General features: G+C 42.5%; 2 protein-coding genes across 3 annotated transcripts; both read right to left on the bottom strand.

Annotated features, from left to right (window-relative positions):
* Positions 1-8327: 8327 nt before the first annotated feature.
* On the bottom strand, positions 8328-11111 carry cskmt (citrate synthase lysine methyltransferase). Its single transcript, XM_079490510.1, has 2 exons — positions 10943-11111; positions 8328-10089 (listed from the first exon to the last, which is right to left on the bottom strand). Exons 1-2 carry the CDS (start codon positions 11043-11045, stop codon positions 9368-9370), a joined length of 825 nt encoding a protein of 274 aa, XP_079346636.1. The 5' UTR covers positions 11046-11111; the 3' UTR covers positions 8328-9367.
* A 1216-nt stretch (positions 11112-12327) lies between these two features.
* On the bottom strand, positions 12328-22506 carry LOC306914197 (ubiquitin thioesterase OTUB1-like). 2 transcript variants are annotated; one of them, XM_079491177.1, is made up of 7 exons: positions 22408-22506; positions 20980-21041; positions 20161-20259; positions 17563-17681; positions 17240-17324; positions 15689-15883; positions 12328-13013 (listed from the first exon to the last, which is right to left on the bottom strand). In XM_079491177.1, the coding sequence occupies exons 1-7, from the start codon at positions 22454-22456 to the stop codon at positions 12816-12818; spliced, it is 807 nt and encodes a 268-aa protein (XP_079347303.1). In that variant the 5' UTR covers positions 22457-22506; the 3' UTR covers positions 12328-12815. The 2 variants fall into 2 exon arrangements, with proteins under 2 accessions (XP_079347303.1, XP_079347302.1); XM_079491176.1 differs by having other exon boundaries at positions 20980-21044; positions 22408-22487.
* Positions 22507-23944: the final 1438 nt, after the last annotated feature.

Here is a 23944-nt window from a genome sequence, read left to right as displayed (position 1 = left end):
TATGAAAATTGTAGTTACTTTGTAGATTTTGATTATTATTACAAAACACACTAACCAGTAGCCCCATGTATATTTCAGCCTTTTGAAAATAGCAGATATACAAGCTTGTAGACCGGCTATTTCAAAAATATATTTTGGGCCTTATTTTGGGCGCGCCTTACCTTTTATCTCTTAACTTATTTGCCATATTTTACTATCTTGAAAACATTTTAAAATAGTAGCCGATCTACATCTATATGTAAATCGGCTATTTGAACTATTTAAAAATGTTTTTCAAAATAGTAAAACATGGAAAAATAAGTTTAGAGATAAAGGATAAGGGGTGGCACATGATATAGCACTATATCTACATTTTGAACTCGTGAAATGGGACATTCTGCACAATGAGTACTTTTGGTACTTTAAGTACATTTTGATGCTGATGGATACTTTTGTACTTTTACTCAAGCACATTTTGAGTACCAGACTTTCACTTGTTTACTACACCACTGGTGTAGTAAACGTTAAAAAATGCACTGACGTGGAGAAGTCAGTCGTCACGATACCAAGAACTGCATGGCGGACCCAAATGCAGACACAGACAACGTCCTTACAGTTCAAGGGTGTTTATTCACACAAACTTGGAGTGAGGAGGGAAAGGTGGATTGATTGATTGATGATTGATGAATGTATTCACATTATGCAGAATGGGTATAATTTCAAACGAAAGCACAACTCAATACAAAAACAGCAGGCAAGTGGGCAGGCAGGCAGCAGGCAGGAGGGTGAGATCTGAGGAGTACAATCAGTACAGGCAAAATCACTAAGAATACTTAAGTTCACATGCAGGGAACAATCAGTACAAATAGTTTACCATCTAGATTCTAGACTAGACAGAATCTAGACAGAATCTAGACACATCTACTACCACTGTGGTTGTCCAACAATCTGGCAAATATAATAATAATAATGCGGCGATAGAAGATTATAGACTGTGTAGGTGATGGCAGGCAGGTGCGCTGAACTGGTGAGAATGAGCGAACTGGGAACAGGTGAGCCAAGTGGTAACTGGAGCCACACCTACATGTACTGTATACGCCCAGTCGCCCACACACACACACACACACACACGCACGCACACTCACAGAGCAGAGACACCGACAAGGCAAAGACAAAACAAGGACAACACATCCCTGCCTGGGACTACGACATCAGCCAGGAGAATTAAGCCAGATGTCAATGTGATATTATGGTAAGCACGAAGTTGTCACATACGACTTATGTGACTTAAGTACTCACACATCTACGTCGTATGTATGATTAGCACAATGTTTATAAATCCTATTTGTAAATGTGAATAGGCCTACAGGAGATCATTCTGTAAGAAAATAGAAGCTCCCTACTTAAGAAGTCATACAGTATAGGATTCCAGTAGACAAATCGAATAGAAAAGTTGGGACCAATCTTATTAGATACATTCCTATGAGATAACCAATAAGACACCCTGAGGGCGAGGTGGCATCTGAAACTACAGGTCTGGGAATGCCCATATATGGACCTTTTTTGTTTGTTTTTTTGACGTTTTCGGACCGGGTATGGTCAGCCCAGTTAGGGACCAGGTAGGGCCAGGCCTTAATTTTCGGGCCTGTTGAGAACTCTAGTTTTCGCCGGCTGCCGGGCACGGCTGCGCTGATAACTTTGGGGCGTCTTGAGTTTGAATGGACAGGTATCAGTCAAAAGTGATACATCGAAGAGGAAGGACGGGTAGGGAAGGATCAACATCTGGAATGTCAGAACAGGTCAGCTCCATTATATGGAGATCTAAGGGATTGGTTCCACAATCTTTTCTGTCTGAATCCTATAGATTTATTTTTTATTTTTACCAGGGAAAGGATTTATAACCTTACAGATTTGTAACTACACAAACAATGTACAGTCTCAGTAAAAACAAAACAAAACACACAGTATCTTTGTAGATAGTCACACAATCTATAGTTCGTCTTTTCCTTTCTTAGCCTTCTTTTGTGGTGGCGTGATCCAGCGTAGTTTGACTTCAGACACCTGTTTCCCTAGAGCCATATTCAGCTGTGAGAGAATACAATGAATGATGTAATACAGTACCATATATAACATAAATGATTTCCTGATTTCAGACAATGTGCAATGTCAGGTCTAATAATAATATGTAACCAACATTATACTAAACTAAACAAAACAAAAAATAAAACATCATCATACGTCACTGCCGTACCTGCTGAAGAAGTTGGGCTTGTATAGCTGGATCTGCCAAGTCCGCTTCACTCTGTATCTGCATCCTCATCTTCAGCACAGTCCATCTGGGGCCTTAGAACGTACATATGCAGACACAGAGGGGCACACATGCAGATATGTTCATTTGGGCGCACACGCACACACACAATATCAAGATGAAAATCAGTGATGAAAAACTGATTTCATTCTCTTAAAGGTAAACACAGTAGCCTATGCATTTTCCTCACCTGCATTGCAGATGAAAGGCAGTGCGGTGCCACATCTTTGGGTCTGCCATTTGTTTGTGGAGAGATCCATTGCCACACAGACTGGTGGGGTTTTGGGTTGTCCTTCTGCCCAATTACGGAAGGGTTTGAAGTTGGTAGGCGAAGGCCATACCCATTCCTTTCCTGTCAAGCCAATCCATGACCCTCCGATTACTCCGTTCAAGAGCTTCTGTACCTCTTCATTCTCACCTGGAGTCTCTATTACAGCCAAATCCTTGTGATGTGTTTGACAGTACTCCCTGGCGTCGGCGTATGTTGTTCCGTGCTTTCGCACAATATGGTAGGTTTTGTTGTCCCCCGTTTCTAGTTGGGAAAGATGAGATTTTGTAACTTATTCGGTATTATTTAAAAACAAGATGCAGCTATTAGTTTACAGTGCTTCAAATACTCACGAGTGAAGCAAACAAAGTAAAGATAATTTTCTGAACACCGGGTGTTACTCCATTGTCCATTGGCATACATAACGACACAATTCATCAATGTGTTCTCAGATGGTTGTCCATTTCCCCAGTTATAAAACTGGCAAGGCTGTTTTGTGTCATCTACTGACCACCACCAATAAGACGTATTGAGCATCAGTCCTAGCCAGACCAATCCTGTGTTGGATGGTGTGGTTATTTGATCCAAAATGGACTGTTGGGTTTCATCCTCTACTGTGGCCAAGGTAGTGTCCCTCTCACTGCAGTAGTTCAGTGCGGCGAACCAGCTCTTTTTGTGGTGGACAAAATCATAGTCGTGGTAGGAATAAGAAGGGATGATGCCGAACCCTGGGGAGAAGAGGAGTACTCTCATTTTAACACACATTTGACTGACTGATGTCATACAATCAGTCACAAATAATCAAATAAAAATAAAATACAATTATAACCAATACAAAAATAAACAACAAATTAAATATTACATGTGTAATGGAGTGGAGTAGGAAGAAGTAGGCTATAGGCCGCTACACTAATTTATTCCCACCCCTTCTCCGGTCAAAAACGTATTATACAACTTTCAAAGTAGCTAAAATAAATCAAACAGCAATTATTACACTCAAGAATAAAGCCAATAATTATTGACATTCATATGAATGTACCCAGCAGAAATGTCATTCCATATTAAGTGTTAAAATACTTTCTAATTTTCACGCGATGAGGAAATGTTTCTGTTCTGTTCCGTTTTTGTTTATTGCTTTGAAAGGTTGTATGATGTTGTATCTCGACGACACTGCAAATGAGGGTGACCTCAATGTCTTTCGAGAATAAATAAAAGGTTTGAATTGAATTGAAAGGGATTTTTGAAAACTTTGGTTTCAGTATCATTTGACAGTGGATTTTGTATTATTGTTGAGCTATAATTCTGCTGAAAGCACAGTTTGACTTGATAGCCATTAAAAGTGAATTTTGAACAGAAACCCTTTGAACTTTTTGATTTACTGAACTAAAATCAAAGGTCCATGACTTCTTAGCACTAGCAGTGACATAAATATTATAGCAACAAACAAAAAAAGAACTTGAAGGTGGATTTATCACCAGGACATTTGGATGAAACAATACCACAATCTGGTAATTATTACCAGCACAGCAGTAACAGAAAGTATACAAAGTATGAGTTTAGAATTAAACGTGCTAAACATCGAACACCACCAGTATGGTCTCTTTAATGTCTCTGAAAGTAAACCTCACCTGAGAGCAGAAGGATTAGCAGAAGCATCTTCACCTCACTTTCCTCAACATTCATAAGAAACTCTGAATCCTCTAAACAAAACATACGAGAGATATTGTTAAAGGTTTTAGACTATCCAATCAAAGTGGATCAAATTTGCATCCTTTAGAAAAGCCAATTCACAACAACCTGAGACCAGGGTGTTTCAATGAAAGAGGCAAGATTATGTTCTTAACACAGTTAACATAAATTATTAGGTATTTTAAATAAAACAAATGGCTTTTCAGAGAGAATTAAAGTGCATTAGGCCTACAGTCATTTTTTTTCCCACTTTTACTCAAAACAAATCTCGTAATTTTTCCAGTTCTATTTGTTTAATTTCATTTAGATTACAAAATCAGCTGAAGGAAATTAAAGGTAGGCCTATAGACAGGGAACGAAAGGTGCACAGATTTAAACTATACATTTTTATTGTAGTGTAGTTAACTGTGTTAATTTTTTCAGAATATTTTGATTTAGTCTTAGGGCCGATTCATACTCCTATTTTAGAACCGAATAAAAGTCGGCTCGGCTCTGTAGAGCCTACAATGTGACGTCATTTGAGGTTCGGGGGGGCGGGTACCGTCCTAAAGTCGGCTCTTCGGTGCTACTGAAAATTTCTGACGAGCCAAAATCATTTCGGCACTACAGTGCCGAAACAGAGGTAAAATAGGAGTGTGAATCGGCCCTTAGTCTTTTGAATAACACACCATTTAGTCTTCTGAAATTGTTTAGTCTTAGTCTAGTCTTAGTCGACTAAATATCAAAAACCTTAGTCGACTTAGTCTTTAGTCTTAGTCAACAAAATTAACACTGGTAGTGAAGTGGTGTTTTTCATCAAGCACAAGTTCTTATTGGGTTAGAAAAGAATATCATAATTTACTTACCTACGTTGAAACTGTCTACACTGCCAGTTCTTCCTCTTTAATCATGGTGTGTCCACTGTCCCGTCTTCCTTCAGATTGAGAGACCAGGTGCAGTGTCCCCTCCTCAGGTGAGTATATTTATACCCACAAGGAGCATACACTTTGGTCAACGCCTGATGTTTTACATGCGTTTACATTTACTTACTTAAAACTCATCCATCGCCACTAGGGGGCGCCAAAAGGCCCTGACCGCCACCATATATCTTTTATTTTATTTTATATATATATATATTTTTTTTTTACCATGTTATAAAACACGAAAAACACATCCTTGGCGCTCCAGGACATCATGAAAAAGAAGTTAAATAAGTCCTTGGCGATGGATGAGTTAAACAGTGCTCTCGTGCAATCTGAAGACATTTGCAATCGTGTTTAGGGAAATTGAAAACATCGGTGTAGTGCAGCCAGGACATGTTTTTTGGTACTGCAATAAGGGTTTAAAAAAAAATGTCAAAACAGATCGACATTTGGGATGAATTCAAAGATACTGGGGGCGCCCGCTGGCCAAGTGGTCCAGGCGCATGTTTGAGTTCCGTTCATGACGTCCTTTGCTGCGTGTCTCTCCCCTTCTCTCTCTCTCCTTCTTTCCTGTCTATCTTCATTTGATACTAATCATATACTATCAATAAAAGGCAGATAAGCCAAAACAAAAAAGTACTTAATCCATTGAGACCTGGAACGCATCCATGTCACGTTAGCGTTTAACCACATTAACCATTAACCCATTTTGGGGCGGGAACCCCTTTTGGTGTTTTAAACATTGTTATAATTTAGCTATTGAAAAATAGCAGATCTACAAGCTCATAGCGCGCCACTTTTTTTTTTTTAATTTCGACGTCAGGCCTGAATGGGTTAATAGTAGCCAACACAAAGGTATCAAATCAATCACTACAGGAATTTGAGAGTATTGATGGTCCAACCTCATCAATACAGTAGCATCATCATTCAATGGTTATCGCTGTGGTCATTTCAGCTTTCTTCAGTGTTCCAAAAGTACAACATGAAGTACGGTACAGTAGGACAACGGAGCAGTCCTCTCATCTACTGTAGACTGAGGTGGTAAATACAATGCTCACCATGTTCTTCCATGACCTACAGTAGGACTATTTTAAAATACAGTCTTATGCAATTGAAACAATCTACCAGTGGCCATTTGGTTACCAAATGGTGCATTTATAATATAAATGCACCATTTACCATTATACATTATTATTACATTCACATTATTACATTCACCCATACATTCATATACACTGATGGCAGAGGAAACCATACAAGGCACCAACCTGCACATCAGGAGCAATTAGGGGTTCAGTGTCTTGCTCAAGGACACTTCGACACTAACTCTGGAGAAGCCGGGTTCGAACTGGGAACCTCGCGGCTCCCATCCGGCCACTCTATCCCTAAGCCACCTCTGCCCATTTGGCAAACAAAGAAAACATAGTTTACGTCCCACAGGGTGGAGACCCCCTGGCAGACCAAGGACCAGATTATGTCGGGGCATGGGTAAAGTGGCCGGTAGAGCAGCCGGATGGGAACCGAACCGGGAGGTTTCCCAGTTCGATCCCGGGCTTCCCCAGAGTTATAGTAGTGTCAAAGTGTCCTTGAGCAAGGCACTGAACCCCTGATTGCTCCCGATGTGCAGGTTGGTGCCTTGCTTGGTTTCCTCTGCCATCGGTAGCTCTGGTCCAAAAGGCTATAGCGTTAGAACGTCAAAGTATAACTCTCTTCAATACACATTTTGTGTGCATTTTCACAGTGCTTTGCCTATATATATGATACGACATTGCTTGTTCAAAACAAGGCTAAAGATTGACAGACTGTAGGATTTGTGCTATGAGAAAGGGTCTAGTTCAGGGGTGCCCAAAAGGTAGCTCGCGATCTACCAGTAGATCACGAAGGCTGTGCAGGTAGATCACATGACATGCCCCTAAAGAGTATTTAATTTAAATATATTGAAGAAAAAAAACGATTAAAAAAAAACAACATTTCTCCCCCAGTGCATTTGTCTTATACTGTATGTAACACGAACTCTACTATTCCGAAGCCCCCTCAGGTACATATTTAAACTATTTTCAGCAATGGTATAATAATTGATTTGGTGGGTAGATCTTGCCGAGCTGGTCATTTTGAAAGTAGCTCTCAAGTCAAAAAGTGTGGGCACTCTAGTTAGACCCTTTCTACCCTTTTATTTAATGTTAGAAAGATATACAGTATTTAGTTAGACTCCAACTAAATACTGTATATCTTTCTAACATTAAATAAAATGAATAAAACTGTTATTTTATTGTGAGAATATCGGTAAATCTATAAATTGATCAATGCTCTATATTATAAGATCATTCCATACAGGCCAAGGGACAGATAGGGAAACAAATTATTCTTGAGAACTGACCATTTCTTATTCAAAACATTTAAATTAAAGCAGGATTCCTATTGCCGCTTCTCTTCCCAGATTTGCTTTTGTTATAACAACAAACCTTAACCCAGTTGAAACCATGTACCAGTGATGGTCTATGGTAATTATGCACCAATCTTTGAATGTAAATGATGCATCCTTGCATATGTGAGTACTGGGAACATCTGGTCATTTGCAATATTGACCACAGTCTGAGGATATGTTATTTTAATCCAGGGCGAATAGGGCTGTTTTTGTTTTGCACCTACGTATAGCATCCACACTAACCCCTAAATGGAGACATATCATAACACTTCTGAGCATGTTTTAATTGTTGAGAAAACTCTGACATTGCACTTTAGTCTGGACAAGCAGGAAAGAATACCTATTGAAAACTATGATAGACATCCATGCTCGCGAATACACAAATACGAATAAACAGCAGCAGTCCACCTACTGTAGATGGACTGCTGCTGTCTATTAGTTTCATGAATAAAGAAACTCATAAGAACGCTACTAGTGCCATTAGAATACATTCACACATGGAAGGAGCAACAACTTAAAATGCCATCATTTTGTTTTGCCAGTAGACATACTACTGTACTTACATTCAAGAACGACATTGAGGTGGTATTCATTGATAAGAGTAGTAGACCAACCAGTTTTGTTGAGTTTTACCCACCTGTGCACCCAGCTGGTTTACTAGGAGGATGATGCCTAAAAGGATGACTACAAAAGAGGTATGGGGAGCCTCAGCGTTGATGAACAGAGCTGCAATGACCCACATACATGAAACGGACATCATTATTAACATTTTATTTTACCCACTTAAACCCTATATTTAGTTGGCTGGAGTCTCCCAGGCTCTATACTAGCTACTAGGCCCCCTCCTGCGTCACACTAAATATCTTCCCCGAAAATAGACAATCTACAATCTCATATTGCACAATGCACATGCACGTGTGATGTGGTCTGATATTGGGTCTATACATATAGGCCAACCCTGTGGCCCCTTTGGGTGCCAAGGTATAAAAACACATGGCCGAGATTATGTACATAATTCTGTAAGATAAACTCTGGCTCTGATAAAGGACGACTGTATAAATGAAAAGCTGCTCGTCAAGTATTTTGCATTGTGTTTGTGCACGTGTATAGACTTTATGAACGGCTATTAAGCTGTACTGGACAGGAAAAGGGACTTCATTCAACATAGACTATCACCTATGCGTTATACTGTTACTGTATTTTAACCCATTAAAACCAGTCTGCTAGTGAAAAATAGCAGATATACAAGCTCACATCACTTCGTGCCACACGGCGAGCTTGTACAGCTGCTATTTTTTAACTCGGTGTGAGAACGCAGATTTAGAAGGCATCTGTAGAATCGGCCTCTCAGGTCTTAATGGGGAAAGTACTAATATAATAATTCTCTTCCACATCTGATCAACAACACGCACTGGATTTGTGCAATAAGATGAGAGCAACACTACAGTCTTTTTGAGTGGTGCAACCACTCCTATACGGAGCTTTGTGTGTCTCTGGCTGTGTCCGAGCACGGAAATAGCACACTCACACACTGACACAGTGACAGTACAGTAGAGTAGAGGGACCCCCTGGGGACCCCCACACGGTAACTCTGTAATTTCTCAACCGTTTCGGACGCGGGGCGGCTCGCCGGAGCCGGGGCGGCCCCCTGGCCCCGTTCTTGGGGGTCTGGATGTTCCGGGGACCCCCAGACGGTAACTGTAATTTCTTTTTGTCAAGAAAAGAAGGAAATTAACTGCAGTTATATAACGTGTTTACTCCCCAGTCAACTGCAACAACAATTAACAAACTAGTAACTATACACCACGGGGGCGAGGGACGACCTGGTAACAGTAGTAGCACACGCCCCGCAACTCCCCGACGTCATGCACCGTCACGGTTGCCGCCAGCCCCCCCTCCTCCTCCTCCCCCTGTCCTCCCCGTGCCTCCGTCTCCAGCCACGGCAGCCTGGCGTCCGGGTCCTCGTCGGAGAACTGGAGCAGAGACCCGGAGCTCCGCAGAGCCCTGAGGCACTGGCCCAGCACGTGGCCGGCCTTCCCGCTCCCCTCCCTGGACCGCAGCAGGGAGTCCACGGTGCCCTTGTCCACGATGAGGTCCAGGCTGCGTGGGCCGAAACGCCCGTGGAGCTCCGTGCAGTCCAGCTCCAGGAAGTCGAGCCGGGAACGAGGGTTCTGAGGTTCTAGGGCCTGTTGTGCGTGTTGTTGCTGCTGCATGAGAGCTACGGCCACGGGCGAGATGTCCGCACAGGTGACGTGGACGGGGACAGGGGAGTGCCTGTATATGGAAGGCCCCACCGCGGAGGTTCCGCAGCCCAGGTCCAGGACTCGGAGCAAGCTGGTGGTACCCGTACCTGTGCTCTGGGACTGGAGGGACTGCAGGGCTGGCAGGATGAAGCTGCGGACCGAGTCAAAACCAAAGAACCACTCAAAGTTCTTGAAGGCTGCTGGCGTAGCACTGGCGTTTTCCGTGTAGAACCGGTCCCAGGTGGCTTTCTTGTCCATGTTCTCAATTAGTTCAGCTATGAATTAGAAGAAGGAAATGGCAATATGTTAAAAGCATATATAGTACATACAGTGTGTGTGTGTGTATGTATATATATATATATATATATATATAACCCAGATTCGGCTCAAACAAGGGATTACATTAATTTCGCTCCTATGCCATTAAAATGTGGAACGCCCTACCAACAGCCATTAAGACATGTGAATCCCTTGACTCCTTCAAAACCGCTCTCAAAGAGCACCTATAGAGCAGCTGCAATTCGGAACTTGCCTCTGTAAATTAAGTCTGAGCTCCCCCACCCCCCCCACCCCTTTCTCCCCACACTGTACATGTTTTTCCCTTTCTTTATATGATGATTTGCTGTTTTTCTTTTAATAGAAGTGTATATTTGTAGTCTCTAAATGTTCTGATGAATTGAACATGGTGGACCCTGTTGTAAACAAGTATAATGCTTAATCATGATGTCGTCTACAAAGTAACAGTTGTTGTATTTATATTGTATATTTTGTGCTTTCGTTTGAAATGTACCCATTCTGCATACTGTGAAATACAAATTTCATAAATCAGTACATTACTGATAATACAAATACACTGTCAAAAACAGCTGAACACAGCTGCACAGAACTAGAACTATATAGGCTACTGATAGAATTTAGAATTAGCTTTCAGCCTGCAACAAAACTCAACCAACAGTGTATTACAGTTTACACATAAACCACAGACATAAACCCAGTCATATGTATAACTCTATGCATTAACCCAGTGACCTAGTGACAGCTAGCTAATGTTAGCTAGCTAATGCATTTCGTGTTTGTGATACATAACTTTGGGTAAACAAATGAAAACCCACATTCAACCAAACGTACCTATTAGAGAAGAATGGTGGCGAACACATGCCGCCACTGTCACAGCTTTCCATAGTCGCCTGCTGTGCAAACAACACGTTAGTCTGTTTGAGAAGAGAGCCATGCTTGCTGTCCTTCACGTCAACTTGAGATCCCATAGCCTGTATGGCCGCCGGCCGGCTGGGCTGTAATTGGCTAATTGGTTGCCAAAACAACCGCACGTGGTGACATATTTGTTATACAGAATAGAGAGTATGCGCGTGACATCATCATCAAACCCGAAAGTTATGCAGGAATGCCTACTGAGTGGCAAAAAACGACTTTCAGCCTTGACAGCCCATGCATCCAAACAGAGAAGTCCTATCTGATTGCATTAAACAACATTAAACAATGTAAACTCACTTTGCATGTTGCTTTGCCACTCGATGTGCCATTCACTTTAAACATGCGCATACCCTCTATTGTATGTCCTTGTCCCCAGCTAAATGATGGAGTTTGTAACCAAATAGACCCTTATAGATCTTTAACTCTTGAGAGCATAAAATGAAACCAAATGGACCCTTATTTTACACTCTCAAGAGTTACATTATTGTTAAACATCTGCATTTACACAACTAGAGAATGTAGAATAATTGTTATTTTGATCAATGTTTGCCTGTTATCTCTCCTAATGGTACCAACATCAATACAGCATGGAATTATTGTACATAAACGACAACAAAATATTCTTCAGTTGTGGATCTATGAGGCTAAATCTCATCAAATGCTGGTCCGTGGATCAAATCGAATGCCAATAAATAATGGGCCTTGATATGAAAAAATGTTGAAAACCACTGGTTTAATATCTTGATTTGAGCCGTTTCAGTTTTTCAGTGGTACATATGATTCATTTACCAACCAAAGTTGATTCTAGTCACTCTACTGAAATTAAACTCTAGGTTTAGCTTTATATATATATTTGGAAATTAGCACAGAATATTTATACATATGTATGAGTGTCAAATAAAATGTATTGGTAAAAACTAGTTGTTCCTTCGGGGCTAAGATACCAACTACACCGACTAGCTTGAACTCATTATCCAATCGTCCCCCTGCGCCATCTGCTGGTGAATTGTTTGGTATCTTGGCTGCACAACTGCAGCATGCAAACTTTCGTTGACAAAGACCAACTCTGTCCACAGATCATGGTTGTTGTGGACATCATGGCCAGTTACTTTTCTTTGTCCACCTGGCAACATGTGTATCATGAAGGATTTCCATTTTTTTCAAAAGCAGCCATGATCAAAGTACCCGTTTTTAATATTTTCAGTCAAATACCTGCAGTACATGCATGGAATGTTCAGTAAATTAATCATTAGTTAAAAATGCTTAACTTTTCTCTTAAATAAGTCAACTTCACACAAAAATTAAGATGTAAATCCCTTTAATAAAACTCAATGAAACGCAGTGTAACAAAGGAAAATAATCCAACAAAAAAGCAAGTAGATAACATTTACAACCACAAAAAAAAAAAAACCTGTACAACTCTAAATGCCTGGAGTCACTTCTATTCTTCCAAAGATTTTTTTTTTCTTTTACATTTTCTTTTTTTTAATTAACCATTTTGTGATGATTTGGGGGCAAAGAAAAACTTTGGAGTGAGGGATAAGGTAACGTATCATTCTTTTTTTTCTTTTTTTTTTACATATTTAGTTCTTCCTCTCAAATAAGTGTAATCTTCGTACACATAATATATGCATCGTAAACGTGGCTGTTTTCTTTTCTCTTTTTTTGGTCTTTTTTGTTTTTACCCACTGTTGTCGTCTACCGGGGTGGTGGGGGGTGGAGGGGGGGATGGATGAGGAGAATCTGTTGTTCGGTGGAGGGGGTAGTTTGAGGGCAGCAGGGTTAGTTATTATTTGTATAAGATGTCATAATGGCCGGGTCTGTAGAGGAGGAAAACGCGCGGTTCGCTGCCCTCGGGGAAGACGTGGTGATTGACCGTTCCCCCCTCGCCCCGGTCCATGTACTCCACCAGGATGGACACGTCCAGCGCCTGCGCCAAGGCGATGATGTGAATGTGGTCGCTCTCTTTAGACATCGGCTCTACCTCCTGGTGGGGGAAGGGGGGGGAAGAGAAAGGGTGCTTAGTTTGTATGGTGGCTAACAGGCTGTGCATGAAAAGAGCTTGATGAAGACCATATTCTCCTTCTAAAGCACTGCCACACAAGTGTGGAATGCCCTGACTCCCTCCCTCAAAAAATGCAAAATCCCTGGCATCCTTGATCCCTGGTGATCCCTTTCGGATGTGTTTGACTGTACCCTGTACTGATTACATTTCTGTTTGACTGTACCCTGTACTGATTACATTTCTATTTGACTGTACCCTGTACTGATTACATTTCTGTTTGACTGTACCCTGTACTGATTACATTTCTGTTTGACTGTACCCTGTACCGATTACATTTCTATTTGACTGTACCCTGTACTGATTACATTTCTGTTTGATTGTACCCTGTACCGATTACATTTCTATTTGACTGTACCCTGTACTGATTACATTTCTGTTCGACTGTACCCTGTACTGATTACATTTCTATTTGACTGTACCCTGTACTGATTACATTTCTGTTTGACTGTACCCTGTACTGATTACATTTCTGTTTGACTGTACCCTGTACTGATTACATTTCTGTTTGACTGTACCCTGTACTGATTACATTTCTGTTTGACTGTACCCTGTACTGATTACATTTCTGTTTGACTGTACCCTGTACTGATTACATTTCTGTTTGACTGTACCCTGTACTGATTACATTTCTATTTGACTGTACCCTGTACTGATTACATTTCTGTTTGACTGTACCCTGTACTGATTACATTTCTGTTTGACTGTACCCTGTACTGATTACATTTCTGTTTGACTGTACCCTGTACTGATTACATTTCTGTTTGACTGTACCCTGTACTGATTACATTTCTATTTGACTGTACCCTGTACTGATTACATTTCTGTTTGACTGTACCCTGTACTGATTACATTTCTGTTTGACTGTACCCTGTACTGATTACATTTCTGTTTGACTGTACCCTGTACTGATTACATTTCAGCCAATAAAGTGTTCAATCAATCAAACCAGCTTGGGTTGAAACTAGTGCTACACAATTAATTGGAAAAAAAGATTGAGATCTAGATTCAGACACCTATGCAATCGGTGTCCGTGGTAGCTCAGTGGGTAGAACACTCGCCTTTCGGCCGCAAAGTCATGGGTTCGATCCCCCGGCACCGCCAACTCAGCGCATGAGGAGCACGGCTTGAAGTCTGTGCGGTAAGTACTGGGAGCTGATGGTAGGCGTTGCGCTCCACCTCAGCAATCCATCTCCCAGAGGTCTAGCGCATTGAAACGAGGATAGACTCACTCCCCGCACCCTGGCTGATACAGACAATAAGCCTCTGAATTATTTACTTACGGTATGCAATCTCATTTCTGAAATTGAGCAAGAATGGTGCAGCACTAGTTGGCTGTCCAATTTATTTTAGTTACTCTTATGTTTTTGTTACAAGAGAAATACTTTAAGAGAGGTTTAGGTCAAGCACTTTGATGTTGTCTGTTTAAAGCCACAGCAGTTGGCTCCAGGTGCCACATTTTGAACGTAGTAATGTTCAGCAACTACAGACTAAAGACTTATTATTAGGACCCAATATTTTCATGGAAAAAGATGAGAATCGTTTGAGAATTGTGATCTCAATTCCTGTGGAGTTGAGATCACGTTTGAGCAAGAATCATGTAGAACTAGTTGAAATGTCAAGCGAATAATTTTTTCTACGATCTACACAATGCGAACTTCCCTTCCTTCTCCAGTGTGCGTAGTCGTTCAGCACCTGTACACTATATATATATTTGAAAAGGTAAACCTAACCTTATTCCTAATCTTAACCTCAGTAAAACTGTCTAACCCAGGGGTGCCCACACATTTATGACGTGAGATCTACTTTCAAAATGACCAGCTCAACAAGATCTACCCACTGAAAAAATAAGTGTACCATTGCTGAAAATAGTTTAAATATATAATGTACCCGGGGGGGCTTTGGAATAGGGAGGGGGGAGAAATTATGACAGGCTGTCAAAATATGTCCCCCCCGTATTTAACTTAAACGCCCAATGCATTCTCAATGGCAATAGCACAAACTTTGGCATGCTACTAGTCCTACATACTTACACCTAGAAACCCCATTCAAACCTATTTAGGTTCATCTTACGGTGGACATGTTTGCCTGAAAAGGAATCTTTGAAATGTTTCATAGTTTTAGAAATATAGTGCTTTCAAATTTGAGAAAATTATAATGGGGCTCAATGGCAGCTCTATGGTACGTCAAAAAATCACTGTCACAGAGAAACTCCATTCACACATTTTATAATTCAGCTTACTGTGGAGACAAATGCTGGAACTTTTTACTTTGAAATTATTTGTAGTTTCTGAGTTATTTAACTTAAACGCCCAATGCATTCTCAATGGCAATAGCACAAACTTTGGCATGCTACTAGTCCTACAACCCGAACCTTATTCCTCTTAACCTCAGTAAAACTGTCTTACCCGAACCTTATTCCTAACCTCAACCTCAGTAAAACAAATACAAGAATTCAAGAACGGAAATATCAGTCAACACAGCAGTGGAGGTACAGTATTGCGTCATATTTATCCATACCTCTGCCCTTATTACTAGGTCTGGGTATACATACATACAAGTTTTGATCAAATGCAGTGCACTGGTTAAGGAGAACCCACCTGCTGGCAGAACTCCTTGACGGAGCGCCCTCCCTCTATGAAGTGCTGGAAGAAGGCGTGCTCTCGCTGGAGGTAGCCTGACGTGAGCAGTCGCAAGTACACCACCAAATAGTCCGACACGTTCTGGTCGTTGAAGGAGCCGAGAACCTCCTGGAGACTGGGCTGTTTCTCACACAGCTCTATCAGGTCCATAAACTGAGGGGTGAGAAGGAAACAAGAGCACTGAGCGTCAGCATTAGCCGTGTTATAATCATGTGGCCGTAAGCTGTAAAGCAGGGGTGGGCAACTTTGACGATGGAGAGGGCCACTATATTTCCACGCTCACTCCAGAGGGCCATATATTAGTCGTAGCAAAAATAGACGATCTACAAGCTCAAAACGCGTCGCGCTGCGACACGTTTTGAGCTTGTAGATCGGCTATTTTTGCTTGCTATATTCGAATTGAAATCAAATGCCTTTAATTATACGAGTGTTGAAGCATTGAGCTACTAATTTAGACTGAAGTAATTAAAGCGGGTCATGTTTGCATGTTGTGGAATTGTAATCAGCTGAAACCAATATTATATCAGAATTCTGACATTAACCTGAGGGCCGCATTAAGTGAAGGTGGGGGCCGCATGTGGCTCCCGGGCCGCCAGTTGCCCACCCCTGCTGTAAAGCATGCTCCCACTGCCAATTTATTTGAAAAGATTCCTTTCAAACAGGCAGCGATTAGCACGCCTAGTAATTCATTTTCAATGAGACCTGCGTTTGTTTCTGTACACGCGGAGAGGTCGAGGGGGGGGGGGGGGGGGGGGGACACAACACAAGCATATTTACATGAGTGCGGTCCCGTGAAATTGTTGCGCGCGTGCTCGTTTCATGCACACGCACGCACGCGACTGACCAGACCTGGATTCTGTTTAGCTTTGTTGTTTTTTTACGCGTCCCTCATGAGCAGACCTGTTGTTGACACAAAAACTGCTCATGTAGGAACATTCCGCCAATTAAAATCCAACCGTCAACTGCTTCTGACGGAACGCTCCGCCATATAAGCTTTATTATTGATATCAAACGGGATCGCTGTTTTCTTTCTCTCTTTTTTTTTGCTTGGCCTTTCCTTCTTCAGCGATCCTAGACCGGTTTTGCGCATGCGCACTGCCGTTCACTTCTTGTATACAGACTGACTGAAAAAGCGAAATAACTCTTAAATCTACAGATTATATGTAATAGGCATCTGAAAATATGATGTTCCAGGGACCCCCCGGAAGCAAAGATTTGAGTTAAAAACGTTCGCTCTGAAAGAATATACGTTCAAAGACTTGTGCCACATTTTCAAGATTTTTCAAAAATAGCAGACCTACAAGCTCGTAGCGCGGAACTCGGTGATGTGCTACGAGCTTGTAGATCTGCTATTTTTCAATAGCTAAAGTACAACATAATGCTTAAAACACCAAAAGGGGTTCCGTCCATAATGGGTTAAACCGCAGGATGTGTGTCTCTTCCGGACTGATTGCACTCGGTGGCCACGACAACATGTCTTGTTACAGAGAGGCAGTGAACTGAACTCACAGTGTTGTGGAAGTCTTCAATGGTAAACTCAGTGAAGCCCTCATTAACCAGGTCCAGTTTGCTTTTAGCTGCCACTGCTTTGAACCTGAGGAGACAGACAGTGCAAATATCTATCAAACTACATGCTGTATTGGTTGAATTTGTGCCAGATATTAAAAGTAGTTGTACCTTACGTTATGTTTTTATTTTATTACTGGCCAAGTCTGGTACGAGACCTAAGAGGCTAGGGTTGGGGACAAGTCTGGAGAATAACAAACATAACATTGTGGACTTATGAGGCTTGGGAAGAAAACATCCTCTGGTGGAATTCTCATAACATTCACCTTTGAAGTTCTTTGCTGTCTTCCAGCAGGGACTCGAGATGTGAGAAGCCAAACGCTCTGTAGAAGCAGTTCCCGTCCGGCCGCGTCTTCCGAATGTAGGAATATTTTTTGTGTAGGTCCTGATTAAAAGCAACAAACAAACAAGCACATGACATGATTTCAACGTTTAACAAAGGACTTGAACAAGAGAAAGGCGAGCAGACTCTGCCGAGCATTCATCAGAAGAACTCAGTTCACAGTTATCGTGTATCGGGTGCACGGCTTTGGCAGAAATAGTGTCTTAGAAAAGATCACCAGCACTAGGAGGATTTCTTGTTTATTTAGTCAAATGCCCAACAGATCATACATGACGGACGCGTCGGCCCGCAGGCCTTCCTCAGCGTGAAACATTTAAAGGACCATAGCATTTTTGTCCCTCGTGGTTTACTTGACATACTGCCTACTGCCTAGTATATTCCAAAGAACTAAAAAACATTGCATGGATGCACCTGGGACGTATCCTCAGTGATGTATCCCAACTTCCCAAGGTCATCGGAGTTTTGGGTCTCGCATCATCATACCCCTCACTCAGGTGACCCAGCCGGGGTGATCAAGTCCCGACTTACGTCCCAGTAGCTAGCTACCCACGATCAGCCCCTTTAGGGAAAGACAGGGTCACACACTCCACCTCTCCCGAACTACTCTGCCGGGACTGGGAGGTCTGGCGCGTGGAAGGACTAGGCTCTGTGGGTTGACTCCTGTCCGGGCCCCTCCTACGTCTCACCAGGTCCACTCGTGCTCTCACCAGGTGCAGCGCAGGACCTGTGCGTTGCACCAGACACTTCATTCAGGAGCCGCAATGGTTCCGCAGGCTCCACTGGCAGGGGAACGGTGGTGCTGCAGGCTCCGCTTGCGGCTTGAATGGCCCTCCTAAAGGCCTTACCGTGGGCTGTTGGGCCTCCTCCTCACGTAAGACACAGTCTGGGGCGCCAACCCATACTGCTGCCGGGTGCCGTCTACATTCCGGCTGCCAACCATCTCTCGGGTGGTCACCAGACTATACCTGGTTGTCACAGTCTATTCGTATTCCTATGAGTTACTATAAATTAGCCTGGTGTCCACCTATGCTTTCTATGGCATAGGCAGCTTCCGGCAGAATCCGTCGGGAGAATCTAGACGCAGCTGCGCGACATGATACTAATTAATAAGAGCGACAGAGAGCGTGAGGAGTGTGTATGTGCAGTGTACATGTGTGCGTCAATTTAACAAAGGTGCAGACGATCAGAAATCAGCAGAGAGTGATCGACGTTTGCGCTACTCTATGCCGAATTGAAGTGGACTCAGACTTTTTTTTCCTCCCTGGAAATAAAAACGTCTGGGTTTCCGAGGCTACTATAAATAGAACTAAGAATTAAAAAACATTGCATGGATACACCTGGGACGTATCCTCAGTGATGTATCCCAAAGTCATCGGGGTTTCGGGTCTCGCAACATCAGCTGAATACTGAGTGAGGGAAATACTGAAGAATACTGTGATTTCTTTGTAATGTAAGGTTAATTTTTTTTATATCAAAGTTACATTATGTTTACATTTTCCAGGACTCAAATGGAAATATTATCTTTATTGTTCTAAACAGAATCTCTATTACCCGGTAATTAATAACATTAGTTTCACAACATGTCAAATTTGTTTTAAAGGATTTCACAATGACTTCTCTCTCTAAAATCTCAAAAATACATAATCTCGACGGGCCTTCATTGCATCAAACCTGGTTTGTTTGAGCTAGTACGACACAACACCACACCAGTCGGACCAGCTCAGCACAATGAGCACATGAGGTGACTTGTAATATGATGCATGGTTCACTTCAAATGTGTGCTGGATACATAACAGACATAATTGACAGCCCTTTCGCAAAGGGATTAGTCCATTGTTGACTAAAAGGACGCACGCTGCTTACTCAGCCATTCGTACCTGTGTTATTTCTCAATCCCAGGTCTGACAATCAAACCAAAATGGCAAAAATATACCCGACTACTGTGCATGGGACTGGGAGGCCGTTCTAAACAGACATATAAAAGGTAGACACCTCTTCCGGCTCTGAGGCTTCTGTATCCCGAGGGAAGGCAAAATGGAGGCAAGCTTTCCCGAGATTCCTTACGAAGCATAGCGGAAGCTTGCCAAGCTTCCGGGTACGTAACGGAAGGGGGCGTTCGGTATGCCAATCAGAGGCGTGACTCCCTCTTTCTCAGCTCATGGCTGTATTCAACCCCCAGACATACACAAACTTGCTCTTGCACTCCCTATCATAGAGGGTAGTGTGGTGGAACGTGCCTTTTCAGGCCTGAAGTTGAGCACATTGAAAGCCACGATAAGATAAGCCACTCTAGACTAGGTGCTGTCAATCTGTCGTTGATAACACCATGAAGAAATGTGACAAATGGTGCTAATAATATTTCCGATACAGTATCGGGACATCTCTAGAAAAATGTTTATGTACGTTATATGGCCAAACAAGCATGTGCACAATGACATGCATCGAAGTATGGTTCTTGTCACAGTCAGAAACAGTGTGAGCGCAGTCATCTGAAGGAAGCGTTTGGTGAGGTTAGACTAACCTTGATCTTGAGCTGGTAAATAGTGTCCTCCTGGGCATACTCCGACTGCAGAATTGACAGCTCGTGTCTGGCAGACACTAAAGGATTACTGGTGGCAATCTGGACAGACAGGCACACAGAGCAGAGCACGTATGTAGATTATTAGTGGTATAAAATCTTCGTCTGTAAAGTGTAAAACCAGTGGTTTTCAACCTATTTCATATCAGGGTCCATTATTCATTCTGCATAAGCATTTAAGCCACGGACCACCATTTGATGACGTTTGGCCTCTCAGACCCAAAACCAAAGAATATGTTGTCGTTGTTGGATAAGATTTTGTCCACAATTCCATGCTGTATTGACAGCGGTACCATAGGACAGATAAGGCAGACGATCAAAATAAGAATAATTTTACATACTCCAAATGCACCCGTTCATGATTTTTTACACTCTCAAGAGTTAACCCATTTTGGGCGGGAACCCCTTTTGGTGTTAACATTATGTTATGCTTTAGCTATTGAAAAATAGCAGATCTACAAGCTCATAGCGCGCCACCGAGTGGCGCACTACGAGCTTGTAGGTCTGCTATTTTTGAAAAATCGAAGAACGACTGACATAGAAACATAGCTTTTTCAGAAAACTGTCAGGATGTAGAAGACATTTTTAGAATCTGATCTCAGGTCAAAATGGGTTAAAGATCTAAATAATGATCCATCTGGTTGCCAACTCTCCATCATTTAGCTGCGTGGGGACCACCTGGAACCCCCTCAAGGACCACTGGTTGAAATCCACTGGTGTAAACAATTCCATTTGGCATTGATAAAATGAGACAGCTCTCACCTCTTGCTGAATTCTGTCTTGCTGAGCAATAATGGCTTCATCATATGCGAGGCAGTTAACTCCTGCTGGCAGAGAGAGAGAAGGGAACAAAAATGAATAAAGGTAAGCAAAGCAAAGTAAAGTTCTTTGTTTACCCAGGGAAGTGGACTAAGCTCGAGATGCTTGTTTACAGCCACACCCTGCTCATAGAACATTTCATGGTAGGGGTTCAATGCCTTGCTCAAGGGCACTTCAGCGGTGGTAATTTTAACGTGCCGGTCCGGGGATTCGAACTGGCGACCTTCCGGTATCAAGACCGCTCCGCAAACCGTTCGACCACCGCTGCCACTTGTGCCTTTGGCAGTGGGCCTAATACGCATTAAAGATGACATTAATCGCTGGACGACAAAGCTCAGCTAACGCGAACCGGTAATGTGAGACATTCACCCTTATCGATTATCTTAGGACGTCTTCAATCAATATTATACCTCACATTACAAAGTGTTACATATCCTTTTCATTAAAAAAAAAACCATTTTGTGGAATAATGTAAGGTAACAGTGGAAATATCTATATAATGAAACTATTTTCATTTTCTTTACTGTCACTGTGGTCTTTTGACAGTTGCCATCTTTGTGGATATAATGGCTAGTGTGTTTTTTATGTTCTTTCTTTCATAGTGTTTTGATAACAGTTTTGTTTTAAGAAAAGTTACCTTTGTGCCATGATGACTGTCTACTCTTCTACCTTGGCATAAGATACCAATGCCTTTGTTGTCATAACACAAGTTGCCTTGTTATAGTAAGTTTCTGGGTCTCTGATGAATTGAAAATGGTGGACCCCTGTTGTAAACAAGTACAGTGCTTCATCATGGTTCGTCCACACAGAGTAACAGTTTTTGTATTGACTTGTGCTTTCGTTTGAAATGTAACCCATACTGTGAAATAAAATCAATCAATCGGGTCAGCTCTGCAGTGGAAATGACACTAACACAAACAAAAAACAACTAACAGTACAATATGTTTTTGACGTGGAACTAATAAACAACCTCGCCGGGGAAGAACCACCGCGTACACTGAGGACGTACACTAAACTAACATGTCTTCGGGAGCTCGTTTACGCTTTTATTAAACACTCCCAAGAGCCATAAAAAAACACCATAATGTCATTTTATCAGGGATATTTTTCCTCCTTTGTGTAGCAGTGAGCTACGTTAGCAGTTAGCCTGCTAGCCGAGCAGCAGCAGCATCTGGCCCCTGATCTTGTTTATACCGGATTTATTTGGGATTATTTGGGGGGGACGCTGCAGTGACAACAGACAGTTCCCCTGCCGAACAGCCACGGGTGTCGTCGTGACATCTGACCGCAGAGAGATAAGAGACTAGCCCGCCGCGTTGTGTGTTTTTTAAACATTCCTGTCGTGCTGTTCATAGTGTTTTTCTCTCTCACCCTCCAGCTCCACTTGTGATGGTTGTTCCTGCTGCTGCTCCTCCGCCATCTTAGCTGAAGATGTTCCACAACAATTCTGTTTCCTGCTTGTCCTTCTTCTTCGTCTTCTGGATTTCCCCCCGGGCCGTCACACTGGGCACCCGTCGGCGCGTTGCTGCCCCCTCTTGTTGGTCTTGGGTACTGCCATAGTGTACTGCGCTGCCCACACTGATTTAGCCTGGCTAATAAACCAGACTAATATCACACAACACTGTCGCGGTATTAGCCTGGTTAATAAACCAGACCGAATCAGCCGTTGGCAAAAAAAAGTTGCCTACCAGCGGATTACCGCGACAGTGTTGTGTGATATTAGTCTGGTTTATTAGCCAGGCTACACACTGATAGCAATAGTGTCCTTAAAATCTATCTGACCTTAAAGGACACTTTTTTTTCCCAACCAAGGTTCATGTTTTAGGTTGTTATTAGAGAAAGTAAAAGATGAGTGTTAATTTTGCTGCTTTCGTTTTAGCGAGGGGGGGGGGGGGGGGGGGGGGGTATAGGACATTCTTATTTATTGTGTTGATTATGTATGCAAAGGTTTCTGTACTTTTGTATGTATTTGTTCAAGATAAATAAAGATCAAATCAAAAGGTCTGAGCAGCTAGGGACGGGTCCCCCACATTACCCCAGTGTATCAGGCATCTAGCACTTCAGAGAACATGCTCACTTCTCTCTGTAAATGGTAAATGGTGCATTTATATAGCACCTTTATCCAAGGCGCTTTACATATATTGTGCATTACATTCACCAATTCACACACATTCATACACCGATGGCAGCGGAAACCATGCAAGGCACCAACCTGCACACCAGGAGCAATTAGGGGTTCAGTGTCTTGCTCAAGGACACTTCGACACTAACTCTGGGGGAGCCCGGGTTTGAACCTGGCAACCTTGCGGTCCAGCCACTCTACCCCTGAGCCACCGCCGCCCTGCACAATTCCCACTGTGTACATCCCCATATGTTTCCAAAAGCAGCCGTCACATAATTGTCCAAGCCTCATATTTATTTCTCCACTATTCATTATATAATTAATTAGAGTAAATTCACAGACATAGGCTACGTATCCCCGCCATGAAATTGTACACAATTTTGTTTTACGCTCTATCTATGGTACGCACATGCTCACGCGCGCGCACGCACGCGCACGCACGCGCGCGCACACGCACACGCACGCACACACACACACACACACACACACACACACACACACACACACACACACACACACACACACACACACACACACACACACACACACACACACACACACACACACACACACACACACACACACACACACACACACACACACACACACACACTGTCACACAGAGCATTGTAATATGGTAGTACTGTTTCCACTGTTGCACTGACAGCTATAAACTCCAGATACTGGATAGACATCCAGCACATTGTGAACCACTTCTCAGTATCCTGTAGCCTTGAGGTCCTGCAGAAGTGTGGTTTACCCAGTGTTGAAAGCCTGGTCATCAAG

This window comes from Electrona antarctica (assembly GCF_951216825.1).
Source record: "Electrona antarctica genome assembly, chromosome: 21".
NCBI lineage: Eukaryota > Metazoa > Chordata > Actinopteri > Myctophiformes > Myctophidae > Electrona > Electrona antarctica.
This window is presented reverse-complemented; position numbering and strand designations above follow the sequence as displayed.